This window comes from Thermobia domestica, chromosome 10, assembly GCF_964235325.1.
Source record: "Thermobia domestica chromosome 10, izTheDome1.hap1.1, whole genome shotgun sequence".
Classification (NCBI taxonomy): domain Eukaryota; kingdom Metazoa; phylum Arthropoda; class Insecta; order Zygentoma; family Lepismatidae; genus Thermobia; species Thermobia domestica.
This window is the reverse complement of record NC_137463.1, coordinates 192,731,976-192,755,496: the sequence shown is the minus strand read 5'-3', so window position 1 is coordinate 192,755,496 and position 23,521 is coordinate 192,731,976. Positions and strand designations below refer to the sequence as shown.

The 23,521-nt window shown below is 36.9% G+C and overlaps 1 protein-coding gene across 1 annotated transcript in view; it reads right to left on the bottom strand.

The window, feature by feature from the left end:
- The window catches only part of LOC145662913 (uncharacterized), a 99,272-nt gene that overhangs the window by 58,532 nt on the left and 17,219 nt on the right, over positions 1 to 23,521 (bottom strand). Inside the window, exons 3-4 of the mRNA XM_081728918.1 lie at positions 14,154 to 14,274; positions 4,777 to 4,889 (exon numbers count right to left, since the gene is read on the bottom strand). Coding sequence (XP_081585044.1) covers positions 4,777 to 4,889; positions 14,154 to 14,274 — 234 coding nt within the window. The remainder of the gene's footprint in view (positions 1 to 4,776; positions 4,890 to 14,153; positions 14,275 to 23,521) is intronic.

Here is a 23,521-nt window from a genome sequence, read left to right as displayed (position 1 = left end):
AATTAATGACTATTCAAAAATTTTGGCAGTGTTATAGATCTTAAGCATAGAGAGTGCATTTGCAGCAAATTTTGCTGACAGTCATTTGATTAGCAACGTGTGTGAGTAAAGAAATTCGTAGTCTTTCATTTCCATAGCCAATGCCTGTATAGTTGTAGTAAAGTTCTTTAACAGAATTTTGATACTGGATTTTACAAGGAAATTTATATTTTTTAGTCAGTTAACCTAAAAAGTTAAGATGAAACAATAAGTTCTTGGTACTTCTAAATTTACCATAAAACATATTCTATATAAACAAAATGCATTTACAAATGAATTTCTGTACGCCGCTATAGTTTATACCAAACTTTGTATTTCAAAATTATCCGAAATGATAGCAGAGTTGCCAATCCTCCAAAGGCTGAGACGTCAATCCGCCCAAATTAACAAAGTATCCCCCTCACATTTAATTTTATAATTCTTACTACCACAAAAGTGAGATCATTGGTAAAATAATAATAATAATAATAATAATAATAATTCAAGCCTCACATTGCAGTCACACAAACTTTAAATTTAAATGTAGTATATTTCAACGTATATCAATAACGGTGTCTGTGAACAAAAAACTTCAGATCCAAATTGAAAGTGACTATGTTTGTCACTCTTAATCCTTTGAACCACCCTACCGATCTCGATCAAATTTTAGACGTAGGTGCAGTTCTGGCGTGGGAGTGTTTTTGGCTATTCACTTTGGCGGTAGAACTTAGAGGAGGGAGAGGAACTAAACGACCAATTTCGATCAAATTTTCAACATAGATGGTGTTCGTGTCTGGGATGGATTTTACCACTTCACTTTAACGGAAAAACGTAGGGGATGGGAAGGAGGGCAGATATACAAAAATCAGTAAATATAAAAATAAGTTACCGTGTTCGTGAGTTAATGACTCTTGAACCACCCAATCGATCTCAATCAAATCGAATCTGGGAAGTTTTTTGTTATTTCGTTTTGATGGTAGAACTTAAAGGAGGGGACGGGAGGAGGGTAAATATATGGAAATGAATAATATTAATAACTCTTGAAATACGCGACCGATTTCGATCAAATTTCCAACATAGATAAGGTTCGAACTTGGGACGTTTTCATCATTTTACTTTGACGGCATAATGTAGGGGAGGGGAGGGGGAACATACATGTAAAAAATAAATAAAAGTAAAAGTGACTGTCTTTGTGACTTCATGCCACTTAAACCACCAAACCGATCCTAATCAAATTATCAACATAGATGAGGATCGGACATGGGATGGTTTTTATCATATCCCTTTGACGGTAGAACTTAGGGTAGGAGGAGGGGCGGGAAGAGGTATCTATATATATAAAAGAGAACGCACAAAATCCTTTGTCCGCTCATCACGCTAATACGGCTGAACCGATTTCTTTCATTTTTGGGGGGTTGTTAGGATTTGGACCCTAGATGGTTTTTATCATATCACTTTAATTTTCAATTACCAGTGTCTTGAGATAATTGACCAATCAGGTGTCAATACGTACAAAAAATCCTTTGTCCGCTCATCACGCTAATACGGCTGAACCGATTTCTTTCATTTTTGGGGGGTTGTTAGGATGTGGACCCTAGATGGTTTTTATCATATCACTTTAATTTTCAATTACCAGTGTCTTGAGATAATTGACCATTCAGGTGTCCATACGTACAAATCCTTTGTTATTAGTTCATCATAGGTATAAAAATAAACGTATTTATATGCAACCCGCATGACCCTGTGACTCGGCGGGTTAACATAACTGACAGGCGCTATAAATCACTTGAAAGCGAAAAAGTAAAAATTATCTAAGTAACAAAGTTTATTGCGTTCCGGGATGACCGCAGCGAAGCGGGGCGGGTTGGGGTGACCGCAGCGAAGCGGGGCGGGTTAACATAAATGACAGGCGATATAATGTTAACATTAGTGCAATCTTCTATGGTTTTTATCATATCACTTGAAAGCGAAAAAGTAAAAATTATCTAAGTAACAAAGTTTATTGCGTTCTGGGGTGACCGCAGCGAAGCGGGGTGAACGCTGCTAGTATAAAAATAAATAAAACTTAATAATTCTTGAACCATCACCGATCTCCATCGAATTTTCAACATAGATGACGTTCGAGCCTGGAGTTTTTTTTTTTTTTAATATTTTCACTGTCACGGTAGAATCTAGAGAAGTGGGAGGAGAAGGGGAGATTAATATATAAAAATAAATAGAACTTAACTCTTGAACCACCCAACCGATCTCGATCAAATTTTTAACATACATGACATTCGGGCCTGGGATAATTTTTATTATGCCGTGCCCCGCAACATAGGGAGGGGAGAGGGATATATAAAAATCATCGAAAATGACCAATATCAAAGAGCGCTTTAGTAATAGTAAAAACGGAACATATTACTATTTTTCCTTAATTTAACCCAGTGAAATCGGAGTGCGTCATAGATTCGAGGACGTCTTAAATTCGAGTAATTATCGAGAATTTCTTAATTAAAGATATTATTAACGTGTTATTAAAACTACTTTGCTAGCCATAAATATTTTTAATTTTGTATCATAATAAATCATTTAGGCAACAATAGAGACCTGCGCTTGCGCAGGACGTGCGGGCTTCTTAGTTGATAATTAATATTCGAACCCTTTAGGATATTTCATTTTGTAAGACAAAAAATAAAATGTAAAATTTTTGTAGACTTTGCTTACTTGAGACTTGTAGACTCTCAGTGATGTAAAAGATAACAAATTTCAAGAAGATTGGATAATATTTAGAGGTTGCACACTTTGATCAGTTTTGTAAAAGTATGCAAAATACGATTTTTCAATGTTAATTATTTTTGTTTTTAAAACTAGACACCACAAACTTAAAATAATTCTAAAACTAGACACTAAGTTTAATAGGTAGAATGATAAGCAAAACATGTGTTATATTAATCAACTTTGAACAATCTCTTCTTTTGTTCGCTTGGTGACGACTTTTCTATGATGCTCGACTATCTCAACAATAATTTTTGTTGTTCCTCCCTAACTTTGAACTTTTAATTTTTTTTTATCAGAGCAATACCTCTTTCTCCGGTACACTTAATTAAAAAATAATTTAATTTTACTTTTTAACTGACCTAAAATTCCCTATACATCTCGATATTCACTTATAATCAGTATTTTACTGATGTATTTTTCACGTGTATGTTTAAGTTAAAATTAGTCTTTATTTAGGCATATTGTTATATTTATTTTGACAACCATTAACCAAAAGCAAGGCTACCTGATGAAAAGTAAGATATTTTCTTAAAGATACAGAAAAAATTGCATAATTCTAGAAATTGTAAGGTGTAAAAATTGTATCAAATTACACAACTAAAAGTGAATAAAAAAAAACATTGAAATTATTGAACCTAACGTTTTAACAACAGCCTTTGTCTTTGTTTACTGGTTATAATGTCCTCATATGATAATTCATTCAAAATTTCAGTCTCGCTACTTTAAATTAATAACTTATTTAACCAAGTGTCTCGCATGCTTGTTCTGAGGTGATTTTTTACTATTTTGACCCGACTCATGGTTCTCTCAGCTGAGCAGCTTATCACAGAGAGTGAAAGCAAAAATCTGTAGAGCCTATTTGGAAATCCCGAAAGAAGCTGTTAACACCTGTATGGCTTAATAAAACTTCGTTTAATCCAAAGCTTCACAGTTGCTTCCATGCTGTCTTCCTCTTCATCATAAATTATCAAAATGTTTCATCAATAAAATGCAGTGGCTCATATCAAGCTCTTACCAACTTTATACTTCGATAAAATAACATTTGAATTCTTTACTTTAATTATGGTGATTATTCACTGTCTTCCAAATTTGGTATATCAACATCATTGATCCAACTCCGTTTTTAAATCTTACTGCAACTTCACCTCAAATTTTCTCAGCGTAAACGATTGTTACATGAAAGACGAGCGAAGTGGAATTGTTTTATGTGAGCCATGACCGTATTCAGAAAATTTTTGAGGCAGCGGAATCAGTGCCATCCTCAGGATATTTTCAAGGATAGAATACGTGAACTTTAGGTACTAATTTAAGTAGAGAATACTAAATGTGTCGTTGCGGTATTAACACGGATGTGATCATCAATGCTATATCATCTTGATGGCATTTTCGATCTATGTGACCATATTATCATTTGCCTTTTAAAAGTGAGTAGTGATTGTAGTCTCTTGAGTCCGTTTGAAAATAAAATCTTTGAGTTTAACGTTCTACGTCCTATGTTTGGCTAAGGGAGACGAAGATTCAAGCAAGTGAATGATAAATGAAAAATTGGTGGAATGAGAAAGTGGGAAGAAACGAGAGTATTCTGAGAAAACCTACAAGTACGATGTTGTCCACTACAAACTTACTTGGCTGGAAATCGAACAAGGGACCCACGCACCAAGTAAAGCGCTATACTACTGAGCCATCCCTTTGCGTCCTTTTTAGTACTGCCCTGATGTTAGTGACAGGGCCGTACGAACAATTGAAACAACAAAATATACTCGTATCGCATTTGCGTTTTCAATTTTTTTTTCATTCGTAGGGGGATCGTTAAAAACAATAAATATCCTATAATTCACCTTTTTATAATAAAAATCATCATTTGATGATGAATGTTGGGGTCATTACTTCTAATCCTACACTTCTATAAAACTAAAAATTGTTAGTTATGTTTAAATATAATTCTCGGAATTTCCTGGGAGTTTCATTTCACCTTCCCAAATTTTATAGTCTACTTACCTACAATTAAAAACAGAAGAAGTGACCCAAGCAAGGCTAAGTTCAAAAGCAAACTCACACACTTTCCGGCATTTCGTCCCATGCACCTCTCCGCCAAAGCAGCATATGGACATCTGAAAGTAACAATAATAATAATTAATTTTCTTTTATCAGCTGGAGATTTCATGCTGCAAATGCTATGCAGTACAATTCTCAGGTAAACTTTACGTCTTGACTCAGAAGTTATACTCATTAGTACTATCGCATCGCGCAATTGAAGATTTCTTGTCCCCTTCCCTAGTACTTTTTATCAAAGATTCTATCCCGCCTGTCAAACATAATTTTAACTCAAACTTTATCCTAATCAACTTTCTCTTTCTTTTTTAATTAATAAAATATTTTATCTTTTTTTCTACTGTTTACAATATTTCCCATTAGATTTCCACTGCTCTCAATTCATTTCAGTAATCTTGCCTTTACTTATATTTTTAAAGCCTGTAGTAATTTCTTGTAATGTTTGTGTACTATTTATGTATTTGTTCCGTTCAGTGCAATACACTATACGGAACAGTTGGTGACTCTTTCCTGTGTTTTATGTTTCAGTGACTTATCCTTTTCTTCTTCCTATCTTTTTCTTTCTCCATTCGTACGGTATCCGTGCTTTTATTTATTTCCTCTTCACATTTCAGATCTTCACTATTCCTAAGAATAGAAAAGTTGTCACCTGTTCTGCTATATCTTCCTCAACTTCTATATATCTTCCTTTCTTCCAAGCACTACCATATTTTACGGACTGTAAGACGCACTTTATTTTCCCAGTCTTTCGCAGAGTTTATGCTCTGTATATTCTAAACGGCATGACAAACATCTTGGCATTTGAAGGCGGCGCTCCAAGTTCTCTTTAAATGCTGCTAGCAGAAACAGAAACGTTAAAAATAAGGACGCCCCTCAGGATAACCCGCGCCCTGATAGAGAGTAAGGTATCAACCATCTGTCTACATGCCTCTCCTCACATGCAGCTAGTAATCTATAGCATCTGTCGGGTGGGAGTGTATGTCGCGGCTTCTATCTTATACGAAGACATATATACGCGGATCTAAAGTTGTGTAAATAGAAGGAAAGAAGAGTAAAATAGATGATAGGAAAGCGCGAGAGAAGATTTATTATGTTTTGAGAGAGGGATAAAAAAACCTGGAAACCAGGAAAAAAAACCCTTAGTCGGTCATGCTGCATGCATAAGTATTTACATGGCAAAACCACTTATGAAGGGTGGAAAAAATCCATGTAAACAAGTCTGTAGTAATAAATTAATAACTTATCTGTTTTAATTGTAAACCTATCTTAAAATCTGTTAATGTTAATACAAATCTGTGTTGTCTGTAATGGGGTAGTGTTTTGTTAGTGGGATATCTGTTATTTTTTTTAACATGCAAAATTATCCATCTCGTAGTCCATGTCTGTGCTGTTGTTGTCATCGGGTTGCAGGCTGCAGCTTTCTTCTTCTTCCCCTATCTTTTCCTTCTGCTGCTACTACTGCGTGTATTTTGAAGAGGCTGGATTTCCTTACTCCTACTGGTGGTCTTGTCTTCTGAGTCATCAGTGCTAGTAGGTGTTTCTTGTTCTTTTAATTTTTCAGCATAGGTGGGCCTAGTAATGTGGAGCTTACCGGATGTTGTCAGTGCATTTATAGTTTTGGAGAAAACTTTCTTTGTTGCTATTTGTATGACGTCTAGCATTCTATGGCGTTCGTTGAGTGGTGTTGTTATTGCTAAAACTGTAGTTACTCATGTGATGATGTGGTTGGTTGCAGACTCTATTGCTGTGTTGATTTGTTCTTCTGTTGGGTTGTGATGTTGAAGTTCGCTGGATGGTAATGGTTCCTGCATGTTCTGGTCCTGAAGAGGGCCAGTTGTAATAGTTGACTCTTTTATTGAGATATTAGTGAATTTATGTTGCTTATATGCCTTCAGTTTTTTGGGGCAGCTGCTGCTTCCAGTTCTGTGGCTTTCTTCTTTGCAAGTAGCGCAGAAGTTTTTGTTAATAGGTTTCCTACAATCCTCTGAGTGAGATTGACCACAACGGAAACATACTTGCTGTGCTGTACATTGGTTGCGGCGATGCCCGTACTGGTAGCAATTCCAGCAGGGCAACGGTCTTGGCTGTAGTTTGGAGTTTTCTACTTTATAGCGTCTATTTTGGGCTGTTAGTCCACGAGTTGTTAGCTTGTCTACGTCGTCTGCACTGGTTGAGAATAGTCGCAGCATAGGTGCTGGGCCTGTTTTCGTTTGAACACGAATGAGATTGGTGAAGCTAATATACTGCTCCATAAGTGCTGTTCTGATTGGCTCTATGCTGCTTGTGACGGGAACTCCTTTGATCACGCAAGTATATGTTGTTTCTTGTTGTGGCTTCTTTTCTGACTTCCTGGTAGTAGCATTGGGATTTCTTCTATTTTTCTTTTTCACTTTTTTGGAAATCGCCCTCCTCCGTTTGATTATTTTGCACTTCTTTCTGAGCCTCTTCACGTTGGGAAGAGTTGTCTTGGTGTTTGTTGTCTTCTTTTTGTGCTGATCTCTTCTCTGGTGTGGTTTCTCTGTGGTCCTCATAAGAGCCGGATTTCTCTAATGTGTGTGGCTTCGTCACCTGACTTGATTGGTTTTTCACCTGCATGTTTGTGTGGCCCTCATAAGAGCCGGGGTGTGGTTTCTTCACCTGTGTGGGCGCTGGTTTCTGTGCCTGTGTGTTATCGTCTTGTTGAGGATCTGGAGATTTTGCAGTTCCGTGTTGATTATCATCGTGTCCTTCCAGAATAACTGACGTGGAGCCGAAAGTTGTAGCTGGATCCGTGTTTTTGAAGATCTTCAAGAACATGTTCCGCGACACTTCTGTTCTGAAATACACACTATAGTCATGTTCACGTAAGCGCTTTACTTCAAACTCGTATCTGTGAAGTTTTCTTGCTATGGCTCTGACTACGTCGAGTTCAGAAAAAGTTGGTACACGTCCTGGATGATCACTGGGGCAACTTGCAAGAAGGGTTCCATGTAAGGCTCATGCTCTGGTTGCACCTCCTCTGTATTTGTCTCCGCCGGTCTTCTCTTTGGTGTCTTCTTTCGGGGTCTGGGCATGTCTGTGGAAAGAGCTGCCCTTCTTGGTTAGTGATCAAACTTGTTTCGGTGAGAAGGGAAAGGTTTCTCTAAGTTTTGTGTTTTTGCCTCTCTAATGCTATCCCAAAGAGATAGTTTTGTGTTCACGTCAGCCGACTGTAGCCAAAGGCTGTACAACCTATATGGCCAGCGCGAAGCTTGACTCACGATAGGGGGTCCAGCCGACGTAAAACAATTCCTATTTCTCCAGGAAGCGGTGTGTGTACTGTGTATGTAATTTATAGTTCTTTATTTACACACTAACTCTCTCTCTTACGATGCTCACAGAATTATCTGAAAAGACTATCCTGTAGCTAGTAGTCTTCTCTGCTCACAAAAGTTTTTATCTCGCCGCTGCTTCTGGCTGTGATTCCAGTCAATGACTGCTTAGTTAACACCGCAAGGTCTCCACAGTCATGACGATGATGATTCCTCTGTTCAGCTGCAGCATCTCCTCAGATGAGATCTTTTCACCATGAGAGATGAATTGCTAGATGATATATGCTGCTAGCAAATGAGAGGCCAGCGGTATTATCACGTTTATTTTGTGCATATCCGCGTGTATCCTTTGCCACCTGATCGCGCTGTAGTTCGTCTGCTTAGTCATAACCACACCCCTTAGCACTCGGCAACATCGCATCAGAGCTTGCGTTTTATTCGTTTAGCTGAAATGCCAAGATGTTTGTCACAGGCTTTAGTATGTGGTTCTGGGTTTGTGATGACGGGCCGGGAGGGAGACAGTGTTAGCAAGCTTGTGAATCCTCGCAACTCATGTTCGTCCCATCGGTGCACTGCTGCTGCCAGTTGAACCCAATGTTGCCAGATAGAGATAGGTTTCCAGCGACATTCTACATTTTTATATTCATTTCGAGTACGAGACGCATATGAATGTTGGAGGGAATTTTTCTAAGAAAAGAAATGTGTCTTGTAGTTTGTAAATTACGGTATGTGTTTTATTCTTTAAATATTTATGCTAATCACAGCTTTCCTTCAAGATTTTTAACATTACACTAACTTCTGACTCTGATTTCGAAATAAAGAGCTATATCATCCATCAAAAAAAATATTTTCCATACTGAAGTCCTTTACTAGTTCTTCAAAATAGTACATACTCACATAATGAGTAAGAATGGTGAAGGAAAACACTTCTGTCGTATCAGGCCCGTATCCAGGAGGTCTACGGGGGCCGGACCCCTCTAAATGTTTTCTAGCTCCCTAAAATTTTCACAGTATGCTTGCAAATGAACTATAATATGGTTGGATCGGGCCCCCCTAACTTCAGCCGGCCCCCTTACATTTTTGGGCTGGCTACGGGCCTGTGTCGTATCCTTTCGCTCCTACATCCTTAAAATTTTCTTTCTTGTTCTATTATTCACTGGTTTACGTAAAAGTTCCTAATAAAGCTTCAGTCATTCCACTTCCATTCCACTTTCTCCAGCACTCCCATTCTACTATTTCTACAATTTCTCACTTCTCTTTGTGAAAAACCTGTAAATCAGTTAATTCCATATACAATCCATTCTCTTCTTCTGAACATTTCACCGATTACTCGGAGTAATATAATGACACCCCTAAAACTTCTCCTTTTCTCCCATATTAAACTGTTCCTCCTTAACTTCCTCATTTGTTTAGCAACAATATGTTTTGTTCAGTATTTGAAGAAAAAACTGACCGCGTTATAAGGTGAAGATATTTTCGGAATAAATCACGACGACCAGGCGAGGCAACGGAACAAGCAGCAGAATTGCATGACATAATAAAAAAATAACAAAGTCCCCACTAACAAAACACTTCCATACTACAGACAACACAGACATGACGACAGATTAAATATTAGTCAACTGCAGAAGTAATATTATAAAGACACAACTACAGACTTATTTACAAGGATTTTCACCACCCCTTCAAGTGTGGTTTTGCCATGTAAATTGCCTATGCATGCAGCACGACCGACAAGGGGGTTTTTTCCTGGCTTCCAGGTTTTTTGTCCCTCTATCAAAACAAAATAACTTCTCTCGCGCTTTCCTATCTTCTTGTTTAGCCTTCTTTCTTTCTATCTACACATAATACCAGATTCGCGTGTAAATGTCTTCCGTTTAAGATAGAGGCTGCGGTACACACACTCCCCACCGACAGATACTATAGGTTACTAACAGCATGGAGGAGAGGCATGTAGAATGTTGGTTGATGCCTTACTCACTATCCAGGACGCGGGCTTTCCTGAGGGGCGTCCTTACTTATAAATTTTCTGTTTCTGTTTCTGTAGATGTACCAAAGTTACATATTCACAAAATGATAAGGTATGCACAATTCGGCAAATGCATACCGTTGTCGTTTGGCAGAAGTAACAACCTAAAAATATAAATAAATAAATAAATAAAAATCGGATGGAGTTAGCCAGGTTTAGTGTCATCTGGTCATCTGTTATATCGGACCTGACAATCTGGGAAAGTCATGTATTTTGCATATCTTATACTGGAAGAAGTGTTTTTTAGTTAGTTAGTTACATTAAGAAAAATCCGTTCTCCGGACAGCGGTATATTGTACAAATATACGGAATCCTCTTGCTTACTACAGAAATCAGTATGGAGCATACGTTATCCATATGCTATATACGCACTGTTCTTAGTTGTTACATCATGCCATTGTAGGATGTCTGACATCTAACAGTTTTCCGCATGTCACATGCTTATACTTATGCTACCTTCGTCAGCTATATGCTATATACGTTCATTTGTATGTAAGATCCTGACCGCCTATGTTGTTTCATACGGAAAGTACATATAGATGGAACACTTATACGGAAAGTATTATAAAGCATGCGTTTTCAGTTATACGTCTGCTGTACGTTGTCCAAAAACTACAGGAATTACGTATGTAACCTACCTTTTTAAGTACGCCACCTACAATTTTTTTCTCAGTGTAGTTAATGATTTCTACCTGTACGATGATGATATAATGTTTATATACTCTGTTCATTGATTTGGACATATTTCCACTTCAAAAACTTTCTGAAAATAGTTCTTTCTGAAACTTTTGCGTTGTTAAAGGAAGGTACATGGTTTGGAATAAATACAGTATATTTATGACTGGGCAAGTTCACACTGCATAAGTAATACTCACAACATCTGTTTTATTATAAAGTGGTAAAATACTTATAGTGCATGGTGTGTTTGCACGTACAGTAGCGAAATTATTACGTTTTACTTACTAAAAAGTTTACTAAAATTTTCCTAAAACCAACAGAAGCAACTTATGGTATCCAGTACGAAATCTCTTATGAATCAACTGACAATATTGTACACGTACCGGCACTTCATGTTTATTTTTTCGATTTGTGAGTATATATATATATGTATATAATATAGTAATATCCTAGGTGATGTTGTAAACAAATAATTCCACGCATCAGTAATTACAAACACCACCACGTGGTTTGGCAAGAGGATCTCCCACCAGATGGATTTACAGTTAAATGCAGATAACGGCTTCTGGCCCCTCCCACGGAGCAGAAGACGACATCGGAGCAGCAGCGCCACCGCTACCCAAAGGACCCTATAAATTAAATGGACAAAGGCAACTCGACACCAGTTTTCTGGTGCCCCCTCCAGTCTGCTACGGGACTTTTGGAGTAACTTAATCCCAAGCCTCTATTCTGCTACGGGACTACGCCTATCCTATCTCCTAGCTTAGCCTGCTACGGGGCTGTTAAAAATCCTGTCTGCGACCTTACGGTCAAAGACCACCTATAACTAACCTTTAATTCTAGAGAGATTAATTTGTACAGTATTTTATAAAACCTTTTTTAATAAAACTGGTAGTGGGAGTCAATTCCAAGCGCTCTTTTTATTAAAACCTCTACCCACAAATCCTATATGAAACAAAGTTTTACAATATATATAATGTGTGTGTGTGTGTGTGTGTATACTTGTTTATACAAATTAAGTTAGACTTATTTCCTGAATCTAATCCGCTTTATTAAAATAAGCCCAAAACTTATTTTATTGTATTAAACATACACGTAGAACCTCCCCCCCAAAAATGAAAGGCATGCGGATTGCATTCCGCAGTTATATATATATATATATATATATATATATATATATATATATATATATATAAAGACCAAGGGCGGATCCAGGGGGGCAATAGCCCAAACCCAGAAGAGGAAACTTGCTTATTTTAAATATAAATAAAACCCATCCCAGAGTTTGATGCTCTTAAAAGTAGCTCTAAGTAGCAGTATTACAACCCACCGCCCTCCCTCCCCCAGAAGTCCGTCCTGGATCCTCCCAGCTCTAGACTTGCCAAAAATCCGTTCTCCGGACAGCGGTATATTGTACAAATATACGGTATCCTCTTGCTTACTATAGAAATCAGTACGGAGCATACGTTATCCGTATGCTACATAGACACTGCCTTTAGATGTTACATCATGCCGTTGCAGGATGTCTGATATCTAACAGTTTTCCGTATATCACATGCATATACTTATGTTAGGTTCGTCAGCTATATGTTATGTACGTCCATTTATATGTGAGATCCTGACCGCATACATTGTTTCATACGGAAAGTACGTATAGATGGAACACTTATACAGAAAGTATTATAAAATATGCATTTTCAGTTATACGTCTGCTGTACGTTAAGTCCAAAAACTACAGGAATTACGCATGTAACCTATCTTTTTAAGTATGCCACCCACAATTTTTTTCTCAGTGTACAAGTAATATAAGTTACGTAAGTGAAGAAGAGGAAAAGTTTTTAAGGTTTACTTCAACTACTACAAAGATCACAATGTAAATACCTTTTCATATTTACCTTTTCACATAGTTTCACATTAATTGCTTCTTATCTCAAACACAGCCTTTATGCACATTATAAAAACCAATAATAGAATTAAAACCTTTTTATTACTCAATTATTAGTTTCTTATTTTCTTCAATTCATGTTTGTCTCTATCTCATGTTTGCCTCTTCTGATAAAATTCAGCTTAAAATTGAAATAAACTAAAAACCAATAATCAAAGGTTTAATTCTCAGTTTACGCCCCAGTATTAAGTATTCTTCACAAAATGACATGTTGGAAGCGTCTTAATGAACCTGTAGGGTTCTGAGTTCGATTCTGAGTGTACGGAATGTTTAAAATTGATGAAAAATTAGGCATACTCTTCTGATATTTGTTTTCTTTCTGTTCCTTGTGTGTTTTCTTCCTGGCCACGAGATGGTTTACTATTGTAAAATATATATGTAAAGTCTTCTTTATATGAATTGTTCAATTATGAACTGATATCAAAGAACCCGACGACACTTGCTCCTTACTTATTGTATAACTGAAAGTCAAAAGCAATTATAGATTTGCCGTTATCAGGAACTTTTTTTGTTTGTTTAGATTTGAAGTTTTCCGCTATCTCTCCATTAGATCTCTTACACATACATAATTCTATCCCAGCGACTTCATCTTCAAATTCTCATATTACTAATAAATAATAAGACCTTGTAGATAAGTAGTAATTCCCTTTAATACATTATTTAGGTTTTATTGATATTAATGCTCGCTTTTCTAATTAGCCTTATTCTGCCTAGTGGACCAGTCTAAGTACCATTCACTAAATATAAATAAGCAAGATATTATATATTAAGTAGTTAGGCTTCATCTTCCACTTTGATAATAACTTCATTTATTTTACCCACATTTATCGTATAAAGAACTCGGGGTTTGTGGCTTTAAAACACAAATCTTAATTTTGAATTATAGTACCAGTCATCCAGGCTTTTACAATACGTGTCATTAAAACAACCCACTAATGATCTAACTGGTTGAAACTTCTTTCTTTGAGTCCCCATCAATTCTCTGAATACTTTAACCTGCTATATGGTACATCTTTGATACAATTAATTTTCAACGGGTCTTAGCAAGGAAAAGGCAAAAAATGGAAAAAATAAGAAAGATTACTTTCAAAAGAGGTTTCTGAAATGTTATAATTACGGTCAATATGTACTCAAAAGTACAATGCTTACTCTAGGCTACAAGTAAATGCTGATTTAATACGAGAGTAAATTGATATCAACTGTATTAACACTATGGTTCAAGAATTTTCTATACTATTAATTTTTTAAAAAGAATACGAAATACCAGTATAAAGAACAATCAACACTTTGATTTCTTTATGGATCTTAATTTCCTACTTCAATATTTAATTAAAAATTTTTTACATGATAAATTGTCACCAACTGATATGAGAAAATTTACCTGCTTTGAGCCACGATGGCAGGATCAAGTTTCTCTGCGATAAACCAGCATCTTCCTAAGATAATAGCTGTATACAGTTGCATTAGCCATACGACTCCTAACACTAGAAATCCTGCCCATCCTGCAAAATAAGATGTTAATATTCTTCAATATCTAACAACATTTTATTCATACATTATATCGTTGTTGAAGGGCCGCGGTGGCTCAGTGGTAGAGCGTTCACCTCTGGTGCTTGGGGTCCCAGGTTCGATCTCAGCCCCCGCCAAGTGAACTTTGTGGTGGACAAACAGCGTGTGCGTGGGTTTTCTCGGGGTTCTCCCGTTTCCTCCCACTTTCTTCATTCCACCATTTCATTCATTACTCATCATCACCGTCTCCTTTAGTCTAACCGGCATAACTGTGGGACGTAAAACTCAAAGATTTCATTTCATTTTTTATATCGTCGTTGAAATAAATCAATAGCTGTATCCAAGGGTGCCGATCCTGGAGGGGCGGAGGGGACCCGGCTTCCACAAAGCTCATGTGAGCCCCCGCATTCTATTTATGAATATGCAATATTTGTCATAATTGGAATGCAATTTGTCTTAAAATCCTCATATATGCCTTCTGCATCAGAATGGGCCCCCCAAATTTACAGAGAAATCGACGCCCTTGGCTGTATTTCATAATTGCGATTTTGAGCTCGACTGGTACCTTATATGATTTTATTTTATATTTACCTTATATCTATATCTACCAATCGCTGTAAGATTCATAGGCGATGGAAACTTCATTATTAATATAGGGAGTTGATGAGAAGGCAAATCTGGAAGCAAAAGCAGTTTTGACGTATCACCGTAAGGTCTGAATTGAAATATGAAATCTGCCTATTTGTTATACCAGTGGCAATATGATTAAAGTTATGCCGATCTGACACTTAATATGTAATCTTATATATAAATCTTTCCTTGTATTACAGTGAAATCGAGTTATATTGATTATTCGATATAACAGTCAGGACAATAGGGATGCATCTACTACTATTGAAAGTCTGATGTTCCTTACCAGAATGTTCCAGAAGTATTCTATTTCATTAATATAACAAGTTAAGATCCTCCTTCACTAGCACTATATATAACCTATGTTATCCTAAATTATTTTAATTACTTGCGGTTGTGAGGATAGTATATGAAAAGGTTGGATACCCAAAATTAGTAATCTCCATCTTGGACTGATATTGGAACGATACTTGGGACCGCGGTGGCTCAGTGATAGAGCGTTCACCTCTGGTGCTTGGGATCCCGGGTTGGATCCCAGCCCCCGCCAAGTGAACTTTGTGGTGGACAAACACCGTGTGCGTGGGTTTTCTGGGGGTTCTCCCGTTTTCTCCTACTTTCTTCATTCCACCATTTCATTCATTACTCATCATCACCGTCTCCTTTAGCCTAAACGGCATAATCGTGGGACGTAAAACTCACAGATTTAATTTCTTTTTTCTTTTTCTTTTTCTTTTTCTTTTTTTTTTTTTTTTTGGAACGATACTCCACTGCTAAGTTATTTAGCACCTGTAAAATCTAGGAGAACGTTTCCTACCCACATCATTATGACTATCCTTTTCATTACTTCATAAAACATTTTATATCCTTCCCTGTTCAACTCCCCATTATCTTCCCATCTAACTTCACAAACTTCTACCAACTCGAGATTATTTTCTTTCATTTCTTATTTAAGATTTTCTAACTTCCCTCCCTGAAACATAGTACGTACATTCCACATCCTTATCCTAAACCTTTTGCTCTTGCTTGTCTTTCTTTATCTATCTTCCCCACATTGATACTCTCTTCTCCAATTATCCTTCCCAAGACATATCCCTCCCGGAGATCCGAATGGAGACATATTTTACCTTTTCTACTGTCAGCAAACTAGGAAACAATAGAGTGATTGTTGGTCGCTGCTTTCCACCTCACAGTATCCCAGCTGTTAAAGTCACTCTGACCAAGCGTGGGACTAATTGTCCAAGTTGCCATACCAATCACTATGATTTCCGACAATTTGGCTACTGGAAGACTGTTGCCTTTCCCCAGAACATTCTTCGTCCGTTGAGACCGATTAGACAGAGGTGGCCCTTCTGATAGTGCACTACCACCGAGATAGCTATAAATATCACTGTATCACCCAATCCTCCCCACCCGGCACATAAGTGTCTTTGTAAAGCTGGTATTTACCGGGGAGGATTATGCAATAGTATAGTAATAATTTTGCAACTGTATGCAACCAATTAGGTAAATCAAAGAAAGGGTGGATAATTCCACATTCAGCTAAGCTTGCACCGTAACAAGATTCGTTCAGCAAGGTGGCAATTTTCAAACAAGTAGATCGAATGTATTGTGATTAAGAATCTGAATAATTCTGAATCTGAATAATTCGAGCTCAAGTAGTGGGTATCAGTAGTCCACTATAAAATTCAGCAATCATGCTGTAGAACTGCTATTATTTCTGCTGATTTCGGGCTCCAGGTCTGTCCGGATGTAAAAAGAGAAATTCAGATCCATGTGACCCGAACAAAATTCGAACTTAATCGAGTTGACGCGATTCGAATCGTGTTGACGCGAGTCATCATCTTTGTGCTACTGTTTTTGACTGCAGTCTGCTACCCTTTTCACTCAAGTAGTTCCCTACTTGTCCACTCACGTCGCTGGATGAGCGCCGCACTGCTAACGCCATCTGGATTTCTCCATCCAAGATCCTGTCACTTGATTTCAACAATCTATGTTAGAAGCTAAGCAAGTTCTGTTGGAAGTTAAAAAGCCAAAAAGTTTTGTTTATTATAGTTAATTGTACGAACTTTAGGGTTTGAAAAAAAAATAGTCACTTGTTCTGAACTGTTGTTTTATGTCCAGCACAGTCATCTATATTTATTATTGAAGATATGCACGCTGTATATGAAAGAGTATCGTTCAGGATGATGGATATAGTTGAGAGAAGTCAATATTTCTTTTGCTTTTTAGTATTTATTCGTAAGATACTAACTTAGGGTTGCCATATTTTAAAATTGGAAAAGCGGGGGATTCTAAACCGTAAGTGCTGATGTGAACTTCTGTATTACAAATACTCACCCGGGATCCTTCGAACAATGTTTTTTTTTAAGTGATTTCTTTGTTAAGTGACACTCCCAATGTACTTCCAATGTGACACTACCAGTAGGCCTAATTGTTAGTTGTGGACAAGGGCGCCGATCCTGGGGATACCGAGGGGTCCGGGCCTCCCCTAAGCTCATGTGGGCCCCCTACTGTGTTTGTGAATATACAATATTTTTTGGCATAATTTGAGCGCAATTTGTCTTAGAATCTTCATATATATATATATATATATATATATATATATATATATATATATATATATATATATATATATATATATACCTTCTGCATTTGAATGGGACCCCCAAATTTACAGAGAAATCGGCGCCCTTGGTTGTGGATTAAGCACAGAAAATGGCACGTCGTCATTCGTCATTCAGTGTTTCTTCATACAGAGGAGTGTAAGAAAGATCTTTTAAAATCCTAAATCACTGGATCTTCAACAAGTTAACTAGCCTATTGTTCTCATTTTTCTGTATGTGTGTGGTACAGTGTTTCAAATTAGTAAGAGATTTTAGTTTATTCTTTGGGTATAATCCAATCGTTCGAAGCTCTGTGTCGTTTGGAAGATAAGAGTACCGACTTACCACAAACTTATGATCAATGATTTGCACATAGTTTGCATGAGCTTCAAGTACAGTGGTAAATTAAGGATACGAATTGGACCTATGTATACGTACATGATTATATGTTTTGGTGATGGAGCTCTTAATTTAAGATGTTTGATAATGCAGGAATCAACTCTTGACATCCACGAGAAACAGCAAGAAAAAAATACTAGTCCCAAGGTCAAGGCACACCAAATTGTAAGTATACCTGTTCCGAACAAATATAGTCAATACTGGGAAAAGAAGAGCTTTTTCTATCTCGAATGTTACCTTACAACAGGCGTGTACCCAGATTTTTTGTGGAAGGGGTCCAAGGTTTGGGGAGTCAACTATGTACTATCCAACAAGTGTTATTCTACAACCTAAAAGAAAGATAGTTAATTTTTAGGTAGCGACTAGAGATAAAAGGGCTCGGAAAAAAAACGGCTTTTTTGAAAAAAAAAAACTCGGTTTTTTCTGCTTCGCTTTTTTGCTTGGGAAATTTTGAGCTTTTTTCAAAATTGTGCTTTAAATTGATAAAGCAGACTTTGTTTTGCTTCTCTATGGCACAAGAGCTCATTTGATTAACGGTTCATGTAGATAATAATAAAGAATCTCTAAAATAAACCATGAATTTCGAAAAGATTTTTTTAAAATTCTTAACATATTTACATTATGAATTCCAAAGGATTAACCAATACATATATATTAATATTATTTAACTTCTTATACACAAAAATAAGTACTTTTTTAAAAAAGATACACAAATAACTAGCAAAATTTTATGTAGTATTTTTACTTCAAAATATCACACACCCTTTCTTTGAAATAAAACATGAGAGAAATACATTTATATGATAATCTTAAAAGCTGCACATCAAGAGCTTGGTTTCGGGTGGTTCTGTACATTCTTGAAATTTTTAAGTTTTAACTTTCATATACATTGTATAAATATTTCGAACAAATTTTTCATTCATTGATCTCATACGTAATAAGGTTACTACCCATCAGGTGCTTGGAATCTGCAAATTCGATAGAATTCCGAATTCTATAATGCACTGACTGTTCCTTAAGCTTGTTCAGAATCGGGAAAGTACCAAATTTTCTGTTAATGAATCACATGCGTAATAGACTGTTCATCTGATCATGCGGTTTCCTAGACTTATAACCACCATCACGGTTTACCCAGTCCTGAAGGTGTCTATTTAATGTCTATCTAGAAGAAATAGTGAAAAAGAGCCTACATGATGATGATGGCATTTCGGTAGGAGGTAGAATGATTAGATGTATAAGATTTGCAGACGATATGGCGCTTGTTGCAGAATCTGAAAAGAAAATCAATAAAATGTTAGAAAAAATGAGAAAGGGCTTTGAGGAATATGGGATGAAAATAAATGTTAGAAAGACAAAAGCCATGGTGATTGGAACGAAGGGGTCTGTGTCAAATATAAAAGTAGGAGGGGAGAAAATAGAACAAGTGAATAGTTTTCGATTCCTGGGTAGTGTTCTTAGTAATGACATGAAATGCGAACGTGAAATAAAAGCAAGGATAGGAATGGAGAAAAAAGCCTTTAAAAGAAAGAAAAGTCTGTTTTGTGGGACCTTGGACAAAGAGTTGAGAAAAAGACTCATAAAATGCTTCGTGTGGAGTGTTGTACTGTATGGGGCGGAAACGTGGACATTACGTAAAGGTGACGAAAATCGACTGGAAGCCTTCGAAATGTGGGTGTGGAGAAGAATGGAAAGAATTAGTTGGGTCGAGCGGAAAACGAATGAGAGAGTGTTAGAAATGGTGGGTGAGGAAAGAACACTTTTAGATATTACTAGGAAGAGGAAGGGAAACTGGTTGGGACATTGCCTAAGAAGAGATTGTATCATGAGGGACGTCCTAGAGGGTATGGTGGCGGGAAAGAGAGGGAGGGGTCGAAAGAGACTACAATTAATGGATGATATTAAAACAGAAAGATCATACGCGAGGACGAAAAGGTTAGCGGAGGACCGTGGAGCATGGAAGCTTCTCAGCTGCAGCAAGTGACCTGCCAATAAAGGCAGAATACCTATGATGATGATGATGATGATGATGATGAAGGTTTCTGAATTTTTAACGACAGGAATTCAACATATCATAATGAACCTTAAAAAAAGAGAGAGAGAGAAAGAGAGAGAAACTATGGAATACATTTAAGAAGAGTGGAAAGAATCAATCACTGTTCCAATTCACAAGAAAGGTGACAAAACTGAATGAAATAATTATCGAGGCATTTCTCTTAACATTCTATTAACAAAATTGATTCCATACGCAGACGAAATTATTGGAGATTATCAGTGTGGATTTAGGGAAATCGATGAACTATCAATCAGATATTTACTATTTGATAAATACTCGAAAAGAAATGGGAATATATTACCCAGTACATCAGCTGTTTATTGGTTTTAAAAAGGCTTACGATTCGAATAGAAGGGAAACATTGTACAACATTCTTACAGAATTCGGAATACCGATAAAGCTAGTTAGATTAATTAAAATGTGTTTAAATGAATCTCAGATTATCGCCATTATTGTTCAGCTTTGTTCCGGAGTACGCTATAAGGAAAATTAAAGATAGCAACCAGGCCCTAGAACTGAATTGTATTCACCAGGTTACGGCGTATGCTGATGATGTAAATTTAATAGGGGATGATGGGAGAACAATAGAAAGAAATGCAGTCCTTATTCAACGCTTGTAGCGATATTGGTTTAGAAATAAATGCAGAGAAAACTAAATACATGGAAGTTCACGGGATCGTAATATGGCAAATTATGGATGCGTTAAAATATCAAATAATACTTTCGACAAAGTGGATACTCTCAAATATCTGAGATCGATATGACCAGACAAAAATCATATATACAAAGAAATTAAATGTCGACTGAAATCATTAAATTCTTGTTATTATTCAGTTCAAAATATTTTGTCGTCGCGAATTCTGTCGAGGAATTTAAAGCTTAAAATATATAAAACGATAATCATGCCTGTTTTGTTTTATGGTTGTGAAACATGGTCGCTTGAGGGAAGAACGCAGATTGAAAGTATTTGAAAATAAAATCCTGAGACGAATATTCGGACCCAAGAGAAAAGGGAATGAGGGAAACTTCATAACGAAGAACTGCATAATTTATACGGTTTACCAAACATCGTTACGGTCATCAAGTCTAGGAGGTTCAGGTGGGCAGGTCATGTAGTCAGAATGGAAGAAGATAGGAACGCTTTCAAATTTTAACTGGTAGGGATGCATTCGAGTCGAGTCGAGTCGAGATTTAAGCCTATCTCGACTCGTCTCGAGAAAATGTTGTCTCGACTCGTGTCTCGACTCGAAAATATGTTCCTGTCTCGACTCGTGTCTCGACTCGACAGTCTCTGTCTCGACTCGACTCGAATTCGAGTCGAGACGTCTCGAAATTCGAGTCGAGACAAAATGTACGAGTTAAAATATACGCACACATCAGCCAGACCATCATGACTACCTACCTAATTGTCGGTATGTCGACTTTTGGCATGGATAAAAACGGCGACACGTCTTGGCATACACGAAATGATCCTTGATAGGTCGCTGGAGAGAGCTGGCACCACATGTGCTCACTCAGGTCACCTAATTCCCGTAAATTCCGGGAAGGGGGGCGATGTGCTCTGACGTCACGTTCAATCACATCCCACAAGGGACATCACTCAAATGTCCGGCTCCAATTTCAATGAAACTTTTTTTGCTGATAGAAGGCATGTATGCATCATTACTTGTGATGACAAATTTTTGCCATGGTGCATGTTTTCTATTTTTTTAATAACTTTTAAGAGTTGTGATGTGGTTATTAGAGATTACTACAGAAGTCCCTTACTACCCTTTGTAAACGGAGCGTTAATGAAGAAAAGTGAAGAAAAACCATGTGGATACACATAAGTCCTGGGGGGAAGTCGTATGGTAGATATGACCTTGATGGCAGCCATCTTGAAATCCCCCATTTTGAATTAAGGTCAAGTTTTCAAAATGGGAATAGGGTAATATGATACATAATTTCGGGCTAGAATTTAATTAGAAAAATAATGGTGAGGTTAGTTTTAAGATACATCCATTTGGGGGAAAGTTACAGACATATTAATTGTTTTTACTTACTGTGTGCGTAAGTCCCTTCTTACTTTCGTCTCAAGACCTGTAAATCGATCGCAACGGCAGAGCTAGTGTTTAGAAATATTTAAACTCACTTGAGGCAATATTTGTGGATTATTGTATTGTATTTTGCCTTTAATTAAATTTGAGCCCACTTCATGATTTTGTGTAAAATATCACTAAAAGAGAATTTCTGTTTTTATGGAGAACGTAAGCATGGCAATTATAAAAAGTGAGTAAGGTGCGTATGTATTTATAAGAAAGTCTTTTGTAGTTCCGCCAACCTATTCTTTAGTTGTTTTTTCAAAATACTCATATCTCATAAATAAAAGAGCTATTATAAAATCTCTTACCACTATTCTTTAATACTTATAAAATTTTATTTATTGTAAAAGCACTGGCGAGATATTTCTTAACGCCCACTAAAATTATGGTGGAGCTCCTTCGTGGCTAACGGTTAGCATACTTGCCTTTGGCGTGGGAAACCTGGGCTTGATTCCCGGTGGGAGTTCATGTGGTTCGGATTCCACGTTAATCAGTAGGTCCACGTCTCACATAGCCTCGCTGCTGAACGGGACGTTAAACTCAGAATCAATTCAACTCAAAATTATGGTTTTGACTTTATTATGATGTCATTAGTTTAAACGCCCAACTGCCCAGTACTTATAAACATTGACTACATTATAAAATTGTAATTTGTGACGACTAAAATATCAGAAATTAAAGATTATTCTTTGGGTTTTGGAACATTTTGAAAAACGTGAAAAACTGGTACTGCACCGATACAACACACCTTTTGGATTTGTCATAACATGTCTTACATAGCTTTGGTTCGATTCTCAACACGGACTGCAACTACCTGTTAAATTGTGCATCCGAAAGGCACTCTTTGTTAAACCTCGCTTATCACCGCTCATCTTAATAATATATATAACTTCACCGCGAAACAAATGTTGCATTTCTCTCTTTCATCCTAACACAAAACAAAACTAACCACAGCTGTGACACGAAGGAGCTATTTCGAAAAGAAACAAGCTATGCTTTATAGAGATGTGTACCAAATGATAGAAGTATAAAGTATTGTTTTCTTTCCTGTTTATTGATATCAGTTGGTGTTCTTAATGAGTTTACTCATTAGTTTAGAAAGAGTATATATGGAATTTGGACATATGTTGTACGTATTCTCCTGAGAAATTGATGAGACCAGAAAAGTTATAAGGACAGATGGAATAGGTTTAAGCGCATCTACGTGACTTTATCAAATATTTATTCTCCGTAATGGTACCACGCGGAAAACTTGGTATAGGCCTACTTTTATCTTTGCCTCCCTCTGTTAGCTGTTTCGTATCATATATATCGGATGGTTTTGATATTTCTTCTGATCATTAAAACAACAATGGTACCTGTGTGCGTGCAGAAATGCAAAAGCACAAGGTAACTTCCTATTTGTTTTGAAAACAACAAACCCATTTCAAGTGTGCGAGAGAAATTGAGCACAGCGAGATCGGGTGTTTACTCA